Genomic DNA, 17,514 nt, shown 5'->3' with positions numbered 1-17,514 from the left:
GAGCCAAGACCGCATCACTGCACTCCAGCTTGGGTGACACAGTGAGACTCCGTCTCAAAAACAAAAACAAAAATAAAAATTAGCCAGGCGTGGTGGTGGGAGCCTGTAATCCCAGCTACTCAGGAGGCTGAGGCATGAGAATTGCTTGAATTCGGGAGGCAGAGGTTGCAGTGAGCCGAGACTGCCCGGTGGGGCCTGAAGATCCTGGGCCTGGCTCGGGGTGCACCTGGGGCACAGGCATAGCCATTGGAGGAGGGAGAGAGCTGGGAGCGGAGTGGGGCCTGAAGCCGGGTGGCCGCCGGTGAGACTAGGTGGGTGTCTGTTGAGGTCCTCCCTGCAGTAAAGCTCCTCTCCAACAGTGTCAGGGTGCCCTGGGCAGGGTTTCTGCCCATTCCCCAGCGGGCCCACCCAGGCCTGCGTGAAACTGAGGGAAGTGAGCCATGAGCCATCAGCCACTCTTCTGGAAGGACCCCCGATAAGGGACCCACAGCAGGAGATGGGGACAGCTGGGTCACACTCTGCAGCAGCCACGTGCTCCACTGACAGCCGGCATCCAGCCCATGTAGAAAGCTGACCCAGTCTCTCATGCACCCTGCCCCTAACCAGCCACTGTCACAGCAATGTATGCAGCCTTGGCCACAAGCATCGCAGGACACAAGGCCTCGGGCAGTCATACCGCTGGCCCCGGCCCCGGCCCCACAGCCAGGCCTCTAGTCCCTGAATGTCCTCAGGGCCCCACACATAGGACCGGGGTTACAGTGGGCCCTAAACCACGTTTCCCACCCCAGTTCACTCTCCCTACGGGTCTCCTCTACTCACGGAACCCCTCTCCCTCTCTGAACCCCCATCCCCCCCGCTGCCCTCCCTGAGAGCCTCCCCATAGTAACCCCCCCTCGCTGATGAGCCCCTCTGCCTCTCCCAGAGACCACCCCCTGCTCCAGCTGAGCTCCATCCCCTCACATCCCCCCTCGGTCCCCGGCCCACGCCCCCCGTCCCACTTCGCCTCCACCCACGAGGGCCTCAGCGTCCCGGGACCTGGGAGGGGGGGGTGACTCGGGTCGCTCGTGGGGGACCGGCTCGTTTGTCTCTGGGCCGTGGCCGTGACTCTTAGACCCGAACTGGGGCCTGGGCGACTCTGGCCTCGCGGCCCGAGGGTTAACCCGGGCGCGGCGCGGCGCGGGGCGGGGCTGGGCGGGACGCTCGGTCATCCCCGCCGGCCTCGCCCCGCAGCCATGGCCGCCGGCCCCGCGCCGCCCCCCGGCCGCCCCCGGGCGCAGATGCCGCATCTGAGGAAGGTGCGAGGCGGGTGGGTGTCCCGCCGTCCCCCGATTTCCCGGCGCCCGAGGCCGGGAGGGGCCGGAGAGCATGGGGCACGGGGGCGCGCGGGGCGGGGCGGGCCTGGGGCGGAGGCTCTGCGAGGCCGGGAGGGGCGGCGAGGCCTGGGGCCCCTTGGGGGTCTCCCGGGGTCTCCCCGGCCCTCCCCGGCCCGCCCCGGCCCGCCCCGCGTCCCCGCCGCCAGCTGCGGCCTGGAATCCGCCGCCGCCGCGCGTTAATCTCCGCGCTCCCGGATCCGGGGCATCCCGGCCGGTGCCAGGGAATCAGGGTTGCGGGGCGGCCAGACACCCCCTGACGACTCCCTCCGCCCAGATGGAGCGGGTGGTCGTGAGCATGCAGGACCCCGACCAGGGCGTGAAGATGCGGAGCCAGCGCCTGCTGGTCACCGTCATTCCCCACGCGGTGACAGGTGAGGCGCGCCGGGGCGGGGGTGCGTGCGCGCCTCGGCCTCCCTCCACCTCTGTCTCTCCCGTGCAGGCAGCGACGTCGTGCAGTGGTTGGCCCAGAAGTTCTGCGTCTCGGAGGAGGGTGAGCGCCCTGCCTCCCACTGGGCCCTGGGGTCACTGGGCTGGTGACCTAGGCCTGGGTTTTCCTGGAGTCTGGCAGTTCTCAGAGCCCTGCTGAGCGCGCTGTGCAAGGGTGGGGAGCACATAGGGGAGAGGAGGCCCGGCTCGTCCCGCCCTCGCCCGCTTCCGCGGCCCCGCGCTCACCGTCCCACCCCTCCCCAGAGGCCCTGCACCTGGGCACCGTCCTGGTGCAGCATGGCTACATCTACCCGCTGCGCGACCCCCGTAGCCTCATGCTCCGGCCAGATGAGACGCCCTACAGGTTCCAGGTCAGGCTCGGGGGTGCAGGTGGGAGCCGGTGGGACCCCCACCCCCACCCACCCAGCTTACCAACTCGGGGAGGCAGGAGGGGCGCCGAGCTTGCTGGGATTGGAGTGGGACTCCGCCATGTCACCGTGGACTGGTGGTCCATCGCCCCCTCCCCAAAAGTCCTGGACCGCAAGTACCGATGTGGTGAGAAGGACCCGGCTGAGGGATGGAGCCTCAGTTTTCCTGGGGACCACAGCAGGGCCCCACAAGGGGTCGTATGTGCAGAGGATTCTGCCATCTTCCTGGGGGTCCTTAGGCCCAGGCCCTGAGGGAGGGGCTGTGAAGGCCTGAGGACAGCATTCCTGCCCTCCCTAACCACATCAGGGTCCCGGGCCGACCTGCCGTCCGTTGTACCCCTCCCCAGGCACAGACTGTGACTACATCCAAGACTTGTGCAGGCCCCCAGCCCCACCCCGCCTTGAATGGGGGCTTAGGGTGACCAGTGAGGGAGGCAGTCTCTGAACAGGGCCCTAAGGAGCGAGTTGATCTCAGTTCTAGTTGGAGAGACTGGCGAGTGGTCAGTGGAGTCTCTGGGTGGTGGGCAGGCAGGGAGACCCTCAGACACCCCCTGCCCAGCCCAGGCTTCTTCCCAGGGAGGTCTGAGGGTGGGGTGACACTGGGGAGGCACAGACGCAGGCGTCCTGGACACCTTCTCCCTGCACCACGCCAGACCCCGTACTTCTGGACAAGTACCCTGTGGCCGGCTGCAGAACTGGACTATGGTGAGCAAGGGGACGGCTGGCCCCAGACAAGTTCCCAGGACTGGGGGCCTCAGGGTGATGCCGTGAGGCAGGGCAGAGCTGGCCCCTCTGCAGGCTGTCCCTGTCCTTCCAGCCATCTACCTGGCCAAGAAGAACATCCGAAAACGGGGGACCCTGGTGGACTATGAGAAGGTGGGACCCCCCACCCTTCCCGCCCCGGCTGGGTACAGCTGGAGGAACCCAAGCCTCACTCACGGCCCCCCGGGGCCTCACAGTTTACCCCAGAACATACAGCCCAGGCCCCAAAACCCAAGACAGTCCCCAACCCCCCAACTGCCCACACAGTCTCACTGGGGGCAGGGGCCGGGGTGACCCACTGGAAACCTCGCTGCCCCCAGGACTGCTATGACCAGCTACACAAGAAGATCAACCACGCGTGGGACCTGGTGCTGATGCAGGCGAGGGAGCAGCTGAGGTGAGGCCCCGCCCCGCCCCGCCTGCAGGCGCCCAACCCAGGCTACTCGGGAAGCCCAGCCCAGGCCAGGCTCTGGTGGCCCTGGGACCGTGGAGGGCACCCCTGGGTGTGGCTGCCTGCCCAGGTCCAGGCCTGAGGGTGGGGGCGGAGGGGCTGCTGTGTGCAGGGCGTGCCCTCAACTCGGCCTCCTCCTCCTAGGGCAGCCAAGCAGCGCAGGAAGGGGGACAGGCTGGTCATTGCGTGCCAGGAGCAGACCTACTGGCTGGTGAACAGGCCCCCGGTGAGCCCACCTGCGGTGAGGGTGGGGGTCGCCAGCCAGCGCAGGGGTCAGCGTGCTTCCCCGACAGGCGCTCTCAGGACCACCATTTTGAGCCTGTGGAAGGACCTGCCTTGGAACTCCTAGTGGGGGCAGGACGTTTTCACTTCGTGACTTAGTTGCGTTTCTGCCAATCAGAACCCAGGTCTCCATCCCTAGACCACAGGACAAGCCAGCTTCTCTCTGGGCCCAAGGGAGAGTCACAGGGATGCCAGATTGCGGGGACTGCAGACTCTGCCTCAGGAGCAGGCAGAGTGGGGGCGGCCTTGGCTGCAGTGGGGGGACCGAGTTCACAGGCCGGGAGCAGCTGGGGCTGTGGGGAGGCCCGGTGGACAGGCCATTTGGAGGTGGTGAGCAGAGAAGAGACAGCTGAAGGCTAGGTCGGGACTCTTCCCGAGTTCCTTTGAGTGTCAGTTTCCACATGGGGGTCTGGGAGGGGGAACTTAGCCTTAAAGGGGGTCAGCCACCGGAACTGCATCCCCACCTCATCTCGTCTCCCCTCCGCAGCCCGGGGCCCCCAATGTGCTGGAGCAGGGTCCGGGGCGGGGATCCTGCGCTGCCAGCCGTGTGCTCATGGTGAGCCCCTGCGTGCGTGCTGGCCGCCCTCTCACCCTGCACACCGGCTGCACCCTGCTGGACCCACCATGGGACTGCCCAGCTGTCCGTCATTTGCTCCACCCAGAGGGCACTTGGTGCAGCCTCCCCAAGCCCCTGCTCACTCCCGGTCACTCCCTGTTCCCAGGCCCCTGCTAACTGTCGCTTTCTCTCCCCTCCCACCTGCTGCCCTGGGTGCAGGTAAGTGGAGTGGTGGGGACGAGGGGGCTGGCGGGGAGGAAGGGGGCTCTTCTCCAGAACAGTATCAGGGTTTGCTGGAAATTGGAGGGGTGACAAGCAGGGTTACGGCCTCTGACAGACCTGAGCAGATCCAGCAACCTCCCTCCAGGTGGAGGCCTCCAGAACCAGAGGGACCAGACCAGAGGGAGCATCTGAGCCCCGCAGCAGCAAAACCCTTTGCTCAAACCAGTCCCATCCAGACCCAACATCTGGAAAGATGCACCTAGAACCTCACTGATAAAACTTCTTAAGTTCACGACCCTAACATTTCCCCATACAAAGCTGGTCAGAGAGAGCGGGGACACAGGCCAGGACTCGCAGCGCGTCCGCCTCCTCCACTCTGGCCCCAGCGAGGTGCCGACCAATGAACGTCACACCTGGTTCCCCAGTGATCCCCATTAGTAGTATTTCTCAAGTATGTGTTGTTTAAAAACATAATTTAAGTACATTTGAAAATGTGACATATTAGGCCGGGCGCGGTGGCTCACGTCTCTAATCCCAGCACTTTGGGAGGCCGAGGCGGGCAGATCACCTGAGTTCAGGAGTTCGAGACCAGCCAGATCAACATGGAGAAACCCCGTCTCTACTAAAAATACAAAATTAGCCGGGCGTGGTGGCGCGTGCTTGTAGTCCCAGCTACTGGAGAGGCTGAGGCAGGAGAATGGCTTGAAGCCAGGAGGCGGAGGTTGCGGTGAGCCGAGATCGCACCACTGCACTCCAGCCTGGGCAACAAGAGTGAAACTGTCTCAAAAAAATAATAAAGAAAAAAAATGACACATTACTCACAACTGCAACTTTGAGAACCTGAGGGTTCCGTGGAATATTCCACAGATCGCCAGCCTTAGGCCCCCAGAGGTCTCCTCGAAAGTCAGATCCCTGATTGGAAGAAGGGGCTCCAAGGGGCGGGACTGGGGGCCTGGGCCACCATCTCTGCCAGATCTATGTGGCAGGGGCTCAGTCTGGGGAGGTGCCCTCCTGCTGGGGATTTTGGACCCCAGCAGGGGACCTGCATCTAACTGCAGCCCACCTGTCCCCTTCTAGACCAAGAGTGCAGATTTCTATAAGCGGGAGGTAAGTTCTGGAGCTGGGAGTGGAGGGTGCCAGGTGCCTTCCCCAGCCGGGGACCTGACTCACAGGCCCCACATCCTAGATTGAGTACTTCAGGAAAGCGCTGGGCAGGACCCGAGTGAAGTCGTCCGTCTGCCTTGAGGCGTGAGTGGGGTGAGGGGTGGCAGCTGGAGACCCCTGCTGAGTGCGCTAGCTCCTGAGGCCCCTCCTGCACCAGCCCCGATACCCCCTTCCAGGTACCTGAGTTTCTGCGGCCAGCGTGGACCCCACGACCCCCTCGTGTCGGGGTGCCTGCCCAGCAATCCCTGGATCTCAGACAATGACGCCTACTGGGTCATGAATGCCCCCACGTGAGCCCAGGCGGGGCAGCGGGACTGCGGGTGTGCTCCCAGCCTGGGGGGATGCAGGAGGGTCAGTCCCCACCCTCCCGAACAGCCCTGCCCTCTCCCCAGGGTGGCTGCCCCCACGAAGCTCCGTGTGGAGAGATGGGGCTTCAGCTTCCGGGAGCTCCTGGAGGACCCCATGGGGCGGGCCCACTTCATGGACTTTCTGGGAAAGGAGTTCAGTGGTGAGAACCCCCCAGCCCCTGCTCCAGTCCCAGCGGGGAGGCTGCTGCCTGGGACCCCTCCCGCCTCGGTTTCCACCAGCTCCCTGGGAACCCCCCACCGGCCCTGGCTGCCACTCTCGATGGGATCCTTGACTGGGTGCCCGGCCCCCCAGGAGAAAACCTCAGCTTCTGGGAGGCATGTGAGGAGCTTCGATATGGAACGCAGGCCCAGGTCCCCACCCTGGTGGATGCCGTGTATGAGTAAGTGCTGCGTGGTGGGCACCGGTTGGCTAACAGGCAGGTGCACCCAGCCGAGACTACCCAGTGCTGTCCCCACCCCTAGGCAGTTCCTGGCCCCCGGAGCTGCCCGCTGGGTCAACATCGACAGCCGGACCATGGAGCAGACCCTGGAGAGGCTGCGCCAGCCCCACCGCTACGTCCTGGATGACGCCCAGCTGCACATATACATGCTCATGAAGAAGGTGGGTGCTGGGCCAGCCTGGAGGGGCAGGAGGGGTCATCCCAGACGGGCCTCCATGTCCCCACCCTCAAGGGCTCTGTCTGCACAGGCACTGCCCACGTTGACTCTGCCCCTGGGGAGCACCTTCCCCACCTGGTTGGGGCCGCCCTGGCCACTCTCCTGTCAGCGTTCCATCCTGAGCCCACTCCGGGTTCAGACGGGCTGAAGGACTGGCCCAGATCACATGCTTAATAAGGGTCAAGCTTCGATCTAAAAAGTTTTGTTTTGTTTTCTTTTGTTTTGAGGCGAGTCTCGCTCTGTCCCCCAGGCTGGAGTGCGGTGGCGAGATCTCGGCTCACCGCAAGCTCCGCCTCCCAGGTTCACGCCATTCTCCTGCCTCAGCCTCCTGAGTAGCTGGAACTACAGGCGCCCGCCACCACACCAGGCTAATGTTTTGTATTTTTAGTAGAGGTGGGGTTTCACCGTGTTACCCAGGATGGTCTCGATCTCCCGACCTCATGATCCACTCGCCTCAGCCTCCCAAAGTGCTGGGATTACAGACGTGAGCCACCGCACCCGGCCGGGATCACAGCCGCGAGCCACTCTGCCCGGCCGGGATCACAGGCGTGAGCCACCATGCGTGGCCTACCTTGTTTTTTTATTTGACTCCACAACCCTGCCCTCACTCTGTGGGGAACACGGAGCCATTCCTGGTTCCTGCTAATGGCTGAGGAGGTGCTGCGGTTTATTCCTCTACACATGGCCACCAGGGCTCTTGCCATTTTTGCTGTGACATGGCCCAGGCAGACGGGAGCTCAGGTCTCCCTGAGTTTGCCTTGGTCTGGGCAGGTCCGGGGTGGCTGCCTCCAGCACCCTGTCCGCCGGAGACTCTGTGGCTGGAGGAGGCTCCAGCAATGTTTGGCTGCCCCTTCGGGGGGAGCTGGCTGAGAAGTGAGGAGGCAGAAGGGTCAGGGGCTGGACGCTGTCTCTTGTAGGACTCCTACCCAAGGTTCCTGAAGTCTGACATGTACAAGGGCCTCCTGGCAGAGGCTGGGATCCCGCTGGAGACGAAGAGACGGTGAGCCCAGGCAGTGCCCTGTGGCTGGCGGCTGTGGCCTGGGGGCTGCTGGGGCCCTGCAGTGAGGTGGGCAGGACACCAGCTGGCCAGCCTGTTCTCAGCCCCCTTCTCGCCCACAGCGTGTTCCCGTTTACGTGGAGGCCACGGCACTCGAGCCCCAGCCCTGCACTCCTTCCCACCCCTGTGGAGCCCACAGCGGCTTGTGGCCCTGGGGGTGGAGATGGGGTGGCCTAGTGGACCTGGCCCATCTGCCACTCTAGTCCCTGCAGCTCAATGTCCTGCGTGAATGCAGCAGCCACCCCCCTCTTGGCCCAGGTCCTGGGGGCTGCTGAACCCAGCACCAGTGTCCCCTTGTGCCCAGGGGGCCCAGTCTTGCTGTGGGGTGCACAGCCTCCCTCCCTCCAGCAAGCCCTCCCTGCCCAGAAGGAATGGGTCCAGGTGTGGATTCCCAGGGAGGGGGTTCATTGGCACAGCTTGGCTCAGGGCAGCGCCTGTTACCTGAAGAGAGGTGAGACCAAGGCCACAGGGAGCTCCACCTTCTCTGGTCTTCAGTCCAGCACTGGGTGCCCATCCTCATCTCTAAAACCAGTAAATCAGCCAGCGAATACCCAGAAGCAAGATGCACAGGCGGGCGGCTTCCCACACACCCGTCACAAGACGCGGACATGCAGGTCTCGGCGCGAGCTCTGCCCCGTCCAAGCGCCTCTCCGCTGTCGCCCAGTGTGAGCCTGGAAGAGGACCCAAGAGAGTGCCGTGCTGAGGCTGCCTCGAGGTCACTGCCTTCTGGAGCTGCGCCTATTCCTCCCTCGCCAAACGCGTTCCAGAATTTGTCCACAGGTGCGCCGGCACCTGCTTTTCCACCTCGAGGCCGCGGCCTCCCCCCCAGATTTATAGACAACTCTGACATTGTCACCCCACTGACGAGGCCCCTGATTCCATAGGGTGGATCCTTGCCAGGTGTCCCTGATCCTCCCTGCCCAAGCCTTCCTTCGTGAGCTGGCATTGCTCCCCATCCCCCAAGTGCCTCACCACTCCCCCAGACTGGGTGAAGGTACAGCTGGCTCCTTTTGGGGGTGCAGCTTCAACTCTCTCGGCGGTAGGGCGGTGCCATCCCCACATATAGGGCTGGCTCACATCCAGTCACTCCCAACAGCATCCAGCACACAAATAAAAGACCCTTGGGCCCTGGCTCTGAGCCCATCCTGCTGTGGGTGCAGCTTACGGTGTGACTGTGCATGTGACACATGCATGGGTGTGTGTGCGTATGAGGCATGTGTAGCACTGAGGCACACGTGTGGTGTGTACGCATAGCATGTGTGATTGTGTGTAGTGCACGTGTGCAGGTGTACTGTGAGGCATGCATGTGTGGTGTGTGTGTGCACGTGTCATGTGTATGAGGCATGTGTAGCACTGAGGCACACGTGTGGTGTGTATGCATAGCATGTGTGATTGTGTGTAGTGCACGTGTGCAGGTGTACTGTGAGGTATGCATATGTGGTGTGTGCACGTCGTGTACGATGCATGTGTAGCACTGAGGCACACGTGTGCTGTGTATGCATAGCACATGTGTGATTGTAGTGCACGTGTGCAGGTGTACTGAGGCATGCATGTGTGGTGTGTGTGCACGTGTCGTGTGTATGAGGCATGTGTAGCACTGTGAGGCACACGTGTGGTGTGTACGCATAGCACATGCGTGATTGTGTGTAGTGCACGTGTGCAGGTGTACTGTGAGGCATGCATGTGTGGTGTGTGTGCACGTGTCGTGTGTATGAGGCATGTGTAGCACTGTGAGGCACACGTGTGTGTACGCATAGCACATGCGTGATTGTGTGTAGTGCACGTGTGCAGGTGTACTGTGAGGCATGCATGTGTGGTGTGTGTGCACGTGTCGTGTGTATGAGGCATGTGTAGCACTGTGAGGCACACGTGTGGTGTGTACGCATAGCACATGCGTGATTGTGTGTAGTGCACGTGTGCAGGTGTACTGTGAGGCATGCATGTGTGGTGTGTGTGCACGTGTCGTGTGTATGAGGCATGCGTAGCACTGTGAGGCACACGTGTGGTGTGTACGCATAGCACATGCGTGATTGTGTGTAGTGCACGTGTGCAGGTGTACTGTGAGGCATGCATGTGTGGTGTGTGTGCACGTGTCGTGTGTATGAGGCATGTGTAGCACTGTGAGGCACACGTGTGGTGTGTACGCATAGCACATGCGTGATTGTGTGTAGTGCACGTGTGCAGGTGTACTGTGAGGCATGCATGTGTGGTGTGTGTGCACGTGTCGTGTGTATGAGGCATGTGTAGCACTGTGAGGCACACGTGTGTATGCATAGCACATGCGTGATTGTGTGTAGTGCACGTGTGCAGGTGTACTGTGAGGCATGCATGTGTGGTGTGTGTGCACATGTCGTGTAGGATGCATGTGTGGTGCACATTGCATGTATGAGGTGTGCACGTGTATAGTACATATGTGTGAATGTATTGTGCATGTGATGTGTGCAGTGTGTGGTGAGGGAAGGGGCAGGTCCCAGGTGTGTGGAGTCGATGGTGGAGGAGGGACTTGACCCTCTCAGACCCAGGCAGCAGACTTGGGGCATTTGGTCTTTGGGAGGAGACAGCCAGGGGCACTGTGCTCTGGTGGGCTAGGGTGAGCAGGGTAGTGTGTGGGGACGCCTGCCCTCCAGAGGGGGAACAGTGAGGAAACTGTTAAGGAAGCCTCTGGGGAGGGGCAGTTGTCCCCAGCCTGCCCTAAGGCCACAGAGCTGCAGAGGGCATGGCATGGCATGGCCCAGACTCTCTAGGGCCCGCAGTGACCACAGGGCAAGAATCCCTTCTTCACAGTCTGGGGGTGCAGGCTGTTCCTGCAGGGAGGGAAACTTCTGCCCACCAGCAATGGCACCCCTTGGCCCAGCCCCTCAACTCTGGCTTCTCAGGGTGGGACTCATGGCCCTGCCCACCCCTCCATGGCCAGGGGCACAGCTGCTCCTCTGACCTGCAGGGTGTCCCCTCCCTTTGGGGACCCCCTGCACTCCCTCCCATGCTGTCAGGGGGCAGCTCTTGCAACCCCAGTGAACCTTCCCTTCTCCCTCCAGCCCCACCCTGCCCGCCTGGCGGTTCTCACTTATAGGACGCGTCCGCAGAGCCCTATGGCCCTTTCATACTCAAGGCCTTCTGGGCTGAGTTACTTTTCTCAGGGACAAGAGAACCGCTTCCTGGCACGAGGGCACCCACCTGTTCAACCTCATCCCCCACGTCCCCCTACCACGCCTTGGAAGGAGCAACGGGAACAAGGTTACACCTGTGTGGCTCTGAAGCGGGGCTTTTCACACTTGCATACGTGGCCGTGGGACAGTCCTGCAGGGCTCTCTAAAGCCCGTGCCCCTCACTGCCGCCACACCCAAAGCTGCGTCTCCGGGGAGCCCCTGCCTGCCCCTCACTGCCGCCACACCCAAAGCTGCATCTCCGGGGAGCCCCTGCCTGCCCCTCACTGCCGCCACACCCAAAGCTGCGTCTCCGGGGAGCCCCTGCCTGCCCCTCACTGCCGCCACACCCAAAGCTGCGTCTCCGGGGAGCCCCTGCCTGGGCTCCTCTTGCCTGCAGGGTCACCAGAGCTCACCCCGGCCCTACCATCATCCCTTCACGCTGGACTCCAGCCAGCCCTCAGACGTCACGCGGTGCCGAGGCCACCGTCTGTTCCAGGTGGGAGCACACCCACGTGCATGGGGCCAGGGTGCCCAGCTTGGTGGGCAGGGGTCCTCAAACCGGAGACCCCCAGAGGCTGTCAAGATTGCTGGGTGCCCAGTTTCTGGCTGAGCAGGTCTGGGTGGGGGTGCTTTCTGGCTGAGCAGGTCTGGGTGGGGTGCTCGCCTCCTCGGCAGCCCTCCCCACCCTGACCCAGGCTGGCCAGCAAATTCCTGGTCACTCCTCCAGGAACAAATCCATTTGACTACTTAGGGAGCAGACAGACAGGCAGACGCACACACGCTAGGCTCACGCCTGACCACCGGGGTTTTTCAGGCAGTGCAAAAATGTTTATTCTGCTTTCTTCCTTGGTGGGTGGGTCATCAGGCTGCTTTGGCTACGAAGCTCAGGCTCTGTGACCTGGGCGGCCCGAGCAGTACAGAGCACCGTGGCTGCCCTTGGGCCTCAGGAGCAGCAAGGCACAGAGGTGAGTCCTGCATCGGGTGACACGGCGCGGGCGTGTGAGCACCGGAAGGGGAGAGGCAGGCGCTTGCCATGCCTGGGGCACGGGGCCTCTTCAGGGACAGAGCAGCTCCAGTGTCTACTGAGAGGGCACAGACTGACCCAAACACGCATTCCACAGCCAGTTCCTTGGGATATTCACAGCACATGCAGCCAGTAGACAGCTGCAACACCACTAAGGACACCTGTGAGCGGCCACGGGCCCAGCTCCAGAGCAGGCCCCACCCATCCTGCTGGGGGAGACCCTTGCTCCAGGGTTCCTCACAGGACCTGGTCAAAGGAACCAAGTCACACCCCCCATGCTAGAGGATCCCCCTGTAGCTCCGGGAAGGGCTGCGAAGCTGGAGCTGTCTCAGGTTCCCGTTGAGGCCCAGTACCCTGAGTTCCATGACTCCTTGGGGGACAGAGCACAAGAGGGAAAAGGGGAATGGACTTCTACAGGATGGGGTGGGGGACGGCCTGTCCCGGGGACACCCTGGTTCTTTCTACGCGATGGCCGCTCTGGCCTGGGGAGAAGCTGGCAAGGAGAGGGCACCGGGTAAGGATGGGGTGCTGCATGACCCAGCTCTGCCCAAGGTGGCCAGGGAGACCACTATGAAGGCTGCCTGGTGTGAGCGGGACCCTGGTGGGGTGCAGAGTGAGGCCCTGTGTGGGGACTCAGGGAGGACGCTGGGCGGGAGAGAGGCCCAGGGTGTCCCCTCACCCATGCAGGTCCCTGGGTGTGATCATGGAGGACTGGTAAGGCTGCTGCTGCCCAGTGGCGACCATCACCAGGGTCAGGAGTGGGGGAGTCAGTGCAGAGACCCAGGGAAGGGCCCACTTCCCAGGACGTTTAGTGTCAGCAGGCGGAGTCTCTCCACAGGCTCTGGCTGGCGTGCCTCTACGCCTCACTCTGGTACCGCAGCCGGGAGAACCGGTCCCTGATGGCCTGGTCACTGTCTGGCCCACCCTCACCCAGGCGGACCACCCTGCTGCTTGGGACAAGGTCCCGCACCTTGTGCTTGATCACAGAGACTAGGCCGGGTGCCTCTGAGTCTGCCGGGCCTGTCAGAAGGATGTAGGCGGCGTGGCGGCTTGGCTCAAACAGGACGGCTGCAGGGTGGGGGACGCAGCTGTCAGGGCGGCTCAGGACCAGCCAGGGCAGACCCCACGGAACACCCGGGTCCCTGGCCGAGGCCACACTCACCGTCGAAGGCGACAACGTGGGTAGAGACATTGGCCAGCTCCAGCAGCACGCGCGGCAGGGTGGGGTGGAACATGTACAGGCTGTGCCGGGCCTCCCCGGTCTCCTGGAGCGAGAACCAGCAATGGGCCCCACGCCCTTCACTGAGCACTCCCACAGGACACTGCTGTCAGAGTGACCGTGCCTGGAGCTCTATGTCTGCTAGGGGCCCTATCTGGGTCCCCCAAACGCCAGCCCCCAGCTCTGTGGCCACCTCCCAGGTCCTCCCGCCCCACCTGGTCCTGACACTGGTCCTTGCCGGCAGCCACTCCCTTCAGGGCATGGCTGTGTGCGCCCCTATCCACCGAAAGCCATCAGCCCCTTCTCGCTGGACTCCTCTAAGGTCACTTTGCCTCAGCTTGCACCACCTCATCCTGACTGTCACTGGACTTCAACTTATGTGAGGTTGCCCAGGCACCGATGAGCTTCTGGGCACTCCCCGGTGGAGCTCCAGCCTGGGTCTCTGGCCCCAGCTCCCAGCATGGCTGCTCCGAGGGTGGCTCCCATACCGTCTCGCTGGTGCTTCCTAGCTCGTGGAGGCCCCGTACCGTCTCGCTGGTGCTCCCCAGCTCGTGGAGGCCCCAGAAGAAGAAGGCTGAGCGGTGGTCTGCGGTCGGCAGGCTGGCGGACAGTGGACCCCCAGGGAGGCTCGGGAGGGCTAGGCTACACAGGACGGCTCCAGTGCCAAGGTCCAGAAACAGGATCTGGGGAGGGAGGGGACACTGTGGGGGCCAACGTGGGGGCTGCCGGGAAGAGCTCGAGGCTTGCACAGGCACACATGCCCTCAGCCATGCCAGCCCTGGAGGCAGATGCTCTGAGGGAGGCAGAACCTTCTCAGCAGCTCTGACGGCAGCAGCCTCCTGGGCCGCAGCCCCGTCTGCTTTCAGACCAGTCTATCCTCAGCTAAGAACAAAGGTGCCACCTCCGAAGGAAGAACAACGAACCTGTCTGTCGGTGCCAGTTCCGTTTTCAACGACTACAGCCAAGGTGTCTGGTTTGTAGCGGCCGAAGATGGGTTTTCTGGAACAATATGGAGGAAGCGCCCACGAGGGGTCTCAGTGAGGAGACTGAGATGAAGGAAGCACCCAGGAACAGGTCCACCCCTCAGTCTCCCATGGCCACATCTGGACCAGGGCCCAGGACACAGAGCCGACGTCTAGGGCAAGGGGCAAGTACCAGAGACAGGCAAGAGGCCCGGGCAGCAGCACACGGCCTCCGGCCCCACCCCCAGCGCTGTCTCCTCGCCAGCCAACGGGATGTGCCCGGGATGCCGGGAAGGGGTGCAGCACCTGCGCGGTCCTTGGGGAAACCCCGTACCTCAGGACATGGGCTGCCTTGGGTGTCCAGCGAGGCGTCAGCTCCTGCCCGTCCAGCAGCACGAAGGCCTCTGAGCCCACAAGAAGCACATCTGCACCGGCGTTCCCTGGGACATGCATCAGGTAGCGCACTGCTCCAGAGCTAGACAGGAGAGTGGGAGAAAGGGGCGCCGGGTCCCCGGGGCGGCCTCAGGCACCCAGTGGAGGCTCTGGCACCGCCCGTCTCAGGGTGCTCCTCTCAGGCCCCCATAACCCGTTTCTCAGTTCTACAGCTTGAAAAGAGAAGAGCTGGGCGCGGTGGCTCACGCCTGTAATTCCAGCACTTTGGGAGGCCGAGGCGGGCGGATCACGAGGTCAGAAGTTCGAGACCAGTCTGACCAACATGGAGAAACCCCGTCTCTACTAAAAATGCAAAAAATAGCTGGGCGTGGAGGTGCGCGCCTGTAATCCCAGCTACTCGGGAGGCTGGGGCAGGAGAATCACTTGAACCCGGGAGGCGGAGTTTGCAGTGAACCGAGATCGCACCACTGCACTCCAGCCTGGGGGACAGGGCAAGACTCCGTCTTAAAAAAAAAAAAAAAAACAAAAACAGAAAAGAGAAGAAAGACCCCCACTTTCCGTGGAGACAGACAGGCACAGCGTCGGGAACCTTTCTTCTCTTTACTCGGCTTTTATTTGACCATTTCTCACATGTGAGCCCAGGGTGACCTTGCGGTACCCCCAGCACCTCCCTGCCTGTGGGGCTGCTCTGAGCTCCACACAGATTGTCCGAATGCTGAGGCAGGCGAGCAGAGCCATGGGGTGGGCGCTCTGCATGGAGAAAGGCTGCGGCCCGGACCCACCTGTGGGAAAGCATCCTGCGGGTGGTGGCATTGAGCATGCTCTCCCAGTGCGGGTCATTCTTGAACGGGCCGTCGCTCCCGGTCACCTTCTCGTAGAGACCCTTCACAGAGCAGCCGCAGAGGGAGCTTGCTATTCAAAACACAGAAGGGCCCGAGGTCACCAGGGTCACGCTGTGAACCCGGACCAGGAGCACGCAGTGCCACATGGAGCCAGGCCCCTGGGCTTCCTGACTCCAGCACCTCGAGAGCAGAAGCAGGACCTGAGGAGCCGCAGGGCAGTCATGCTCCACAAGTGAGGCCGGCCAGGGATGTGGCAGAAACAACGTACCGCAGGGAAAGAGGATGTAGTGGGCACCTGTCCTGGTGACGTGAAGGAGGAAGCCACTTTCCCCGTCCACACCAAGGCTGCCTCTGAGGCCAATCTGGTGCCCGGTGCTGCCGGAGTAGAGGTGGCCACTAACCTGCAATGACACAGGATGACACAGGAAGAGAGGGACCTGAGCCTGGGGCTGCAAGGACACAAGGCCCAGGAAGAGAGGGACCTGAGCCTGGGGGCGGGGCACTCTACAATGGGAGATGTGGAAGGGTAAGGGGCCCACAGGCTCTTGGTTTTGAGGAAAGACACGCTGACATCAGAGTCTGCCACGATGGTCGGTGCCTCCACACTGCACGGGGCACATGAGGCAGGCAGGGCAGCCCCAGTGCCTCACAGGTGCTCCCAGCCCTCAGAGCTTCACCCCCAACACTGCAACAGCACAAATGGGAAGTGTGTACTCCACTGTTCTTGGGGAGGCCCCAAAGCTGCCTGGTAGAGGTGGAGCCCCCTGAGTATGCTGGGTCTATGGGAGTTGGGAACGTGGGGCTCTGGGCGAGTCCCCGGCAAGTGGTCAGACCCGAATCCTGTCTGGGAAGTGGCAGCAGATGGGGAGGTAGAGCAGGGCCGTGTGGCAGGTGGCCTCGTGACTTGGGAGGAGAGCCAGGCTGGGCTGTACCTCCTCCCGCTCCTGGGTGAGAACCAGCAGGTCTGGGGCCCCATCGCCGTCCACATCGGGCACCTGCAGCAGAGGGCTCAGGACGGACGCATTCCCGCTGAAGCTGCTGCTGTGGTTCCACAGGGTTTCCCCTAGAATCAAGCACACGGTCACGGAACGTGGCCCTGAGTCCCCTTCAACAGCAGCCCGGCAACCGCAAGGCCTGTGACAGGCAGGCTCCTGTTGAGGTGTCACCCTCGTGAGCCCACGGCTCACCGCACACTCAGAGCAGATGCCAACAGGAGGGGAGGGCGGCACTCCCGTGCTCGTGAAGGAGCAGCACGAGGAGGTGGTGGACACACGTCCTGCCCGTGTATGGAGACTCGGTGGCAATACGCCAAACGCTGACAGCCTCATTCCTGGGAACCGCACAGTTCCCCCTTCCTTTTCTCCTATCTGCGTGTTCTGGAACCTCTAGGGCCCATGCTGACCCTCCCGCCCGAGTGGATGAAGCCTGACCTCACCCACCTCTCGAAGCCCCTGCCTCCTGCTGGGGTTGCAGGTGTGCCCTTGGTGCCATGCAGGCCCCAGCTGAGTGGCCCCTTCCTCTGCCCTCCACAGAGAAGGCAAGAGTGGAGGTGTGCGCCCGGAGGCGGGTCTACTGGCCACAGGTCCTGGTCCAACTCCTTACACACACACAATCTCATCCAAACCTTTCTTTAAAGACAGATTCCTTGATTCTTAAAATATTTTCAGCCTGCTCTTTATTCTCCTCCATATCCTTAAAATGACAGCTTGTAAGGGAAATATGAACATTCACCAAATCTAGGCACAGAATTCTTCCAGACCGCGATGAGGTGCAAGGAGCCCACACACACACGCGGCCCCGTGCACCACGCATTCTTTCCCTCGTCCTTCCACGAGGCCGGCTCCGCTGGGGCTCAGAGACCTGCACCCTCAGGCTTAGGGGCACTCACAGGCCCCGATCTCCCCTGACGGGCCGAGTGCTGGTTCATGTTCTGGGCTCGCCCTGGGCACTGCCACCACTGACACCCCAGGAGCAGCCGGGGGCCAAGCCGCTCCTCCTCTCTGCTACCCCACGGCAGGTGACATCGGACTGCCCCTGTGTGTTACAGCCCACCAGCAAGGTGTAACGGGAGGTAACAGACACAGTGCAGCTGAAGGCAGCCGAGGCGTGTGCCTTCCACGCACTTGCAGCCTCACTTCGAGGTTCTCCCCATAACCTTCCTTCCCATCCAGCCACCCTCAAG

The 17,514-nt window shown here is 62.6% G+C and overlaps 2 protein-coding genes across 43 annotated transcripts in view; one reads left to right on the top strand and one right to left on the bottom strand.

The window, feature by feature from the left end:
• Nucleotides 1-1,189: 1,189 nt before the first annotated feature.
• RGS11 (regulator of G protein signaling 11) lies at nucleotides 1,190-8,884 on the top strand. Of its 6 annotated transcripts, none has more exons than XR_008539719.1 (17): nucleotides 1,193-1,295; nucleotides 1,648-1,744; nucleotides 1,813-1,863; nucleotides 2,064-2,170; nucleotides 2,881-2,932; nucleotides 3,045-3,103; nucleotides 3,310-3,386; nucleotides 3,585-3,666; nucleotides 4,210-4,278; nucleotides 5,578-5,607; nucleotides 5,687-5,748; nucleotides 5,841-5,954; nucleotides 6,057-6,172; nucleotides 6,325-6,412; nucleotides 6,495-6,633; nucleotides 7,607-7,755; nucleotides 8,242-8,884. XR_008539719.1 is itself a non-coding variant. In XM_016928994.3 (17 exons), the coding sequence occupies exons 1-17, from the start codon at nucleotides 1,233-1,235 to the stop codon at nucleotides 8,270-8,272; spliced, it is 1,320 nt and encodes a 439-aa protein (XP_016784483.1). In that variant the 5' UTR covers nucleotides 1,193-1,232; the 3' UTR covers nucleotides 8,273-8,884. The 6 variants fall into 6 exon arrangements, 5 of the variants coding, with proteins under 5 accessions (XP_063652436.1, XP_016784483.1, XP_016784480.1 ...); XM_016928994.3 differs by having other exon boundaries at nucleotides 7,607-7,689; XM_016928991.3 differs by having other exon boundaries at nucleotides 7,607-7,689; nucleotides 7,809-8,884.
• The window catches only part of FAM234A (family with sequence similarity 234 member A), a 38,121-nt gene continuing 27,665 nt past the window's right edge, over nucleotides 7,059-17,514 (bottom strand). For 11 of the 37 annotated variants that reach the window (XM_063796346.1, XM_016928978.4, XM_016928985.4 and 8 more), the window contains 8 exons: nucleotides 16,265-16,395; nucleotides 15,601-15,733; nucleotides 15,273-15,402; nucleotides 14,432-14,572; nucleotides 14,059-14,134; nucleotides 13,624-13,818; nucleotides 13,079-13,181; nucleotides 11,699-12,984 (listed from right to left, as the gene is read on the bottom strand). In XM_063796346.1, the coding sequence (XP_063652416.1) occupies nucleotides 12,773-12,984; nucleotides 13,079-13,181; nucleotides 13,624-13,818; nucleotides 14,059-14,134; nucleotides 14,432-14,572; nucleotides 15,273-15,402; nucleotides 15,601-15,733; nucleotides 16,265-16,395 (1,121 nt within the window). In that variant the 3' untranslated portion in view covers nucleotides 11,699-12,772. Of the gene's footprint in view, nucleotides 7,746-8,187; nucleotides 8,418-11,698; nucleotides 12,985-13,078; nucleotides 13,182-13,623; nucleotides 13,819-14,058; nucleotides 14,135-14,431; nucleotides 14,573-15,272; nucleotides 15,403-15,600; nucleotides 15,734-16,264; nucleotides 16,396-17,514 lie in introns of those variants that run through there. The other 26 variants (XM_063796362.1, XM_054668100.1, XM_063796363.1 and 23 more) reach the window with 9 other exon arrangements.

The sequence above is a fragment of the Pan troglodytes genome, chromosome 18, assembly GCF_028858775.2.
Source record: "Pan troglodytes isolate AG18354 chromosome 18, NHGRI_mPanTro3-v2.0_pri, whole genome shotgun sequence".
NCBI lineage: Eukaryota > Metazoa > Chordata > Mammalia > Primates > Hominidae > Pan > Pan troglodytes.
Note: the sequence above shows the minus strand (reverse complement) of the source record. Positions and strands in the feature narration are given on the sequence as shown.

Bases quoted from the DNA above. Each gene is read 5' to 3' on its own strand.
- RGS11 (XM_016928991.3), top strand. From the start codon at position 1,233: ATGGCCGCCGGCCCCGCGCCGCCCCCCGGCCGCCCCCGGGCGCAGATG. The intron at 2,933-3,044 runs GTGAGCAAGGGG...CTGTCCTTCCAG, and splicing joins GGCTGCAGAACTGGACTATG to CCATCTACCTGGCCAAGAAG. The intron at 5,955-6,056 runs GTGAGCCCAGGC...CCCTCTCCCCAG, and splicing joins TGGGTCATGAATGCCCCCAC to GGTGGCTGCCCCCACGAAGC.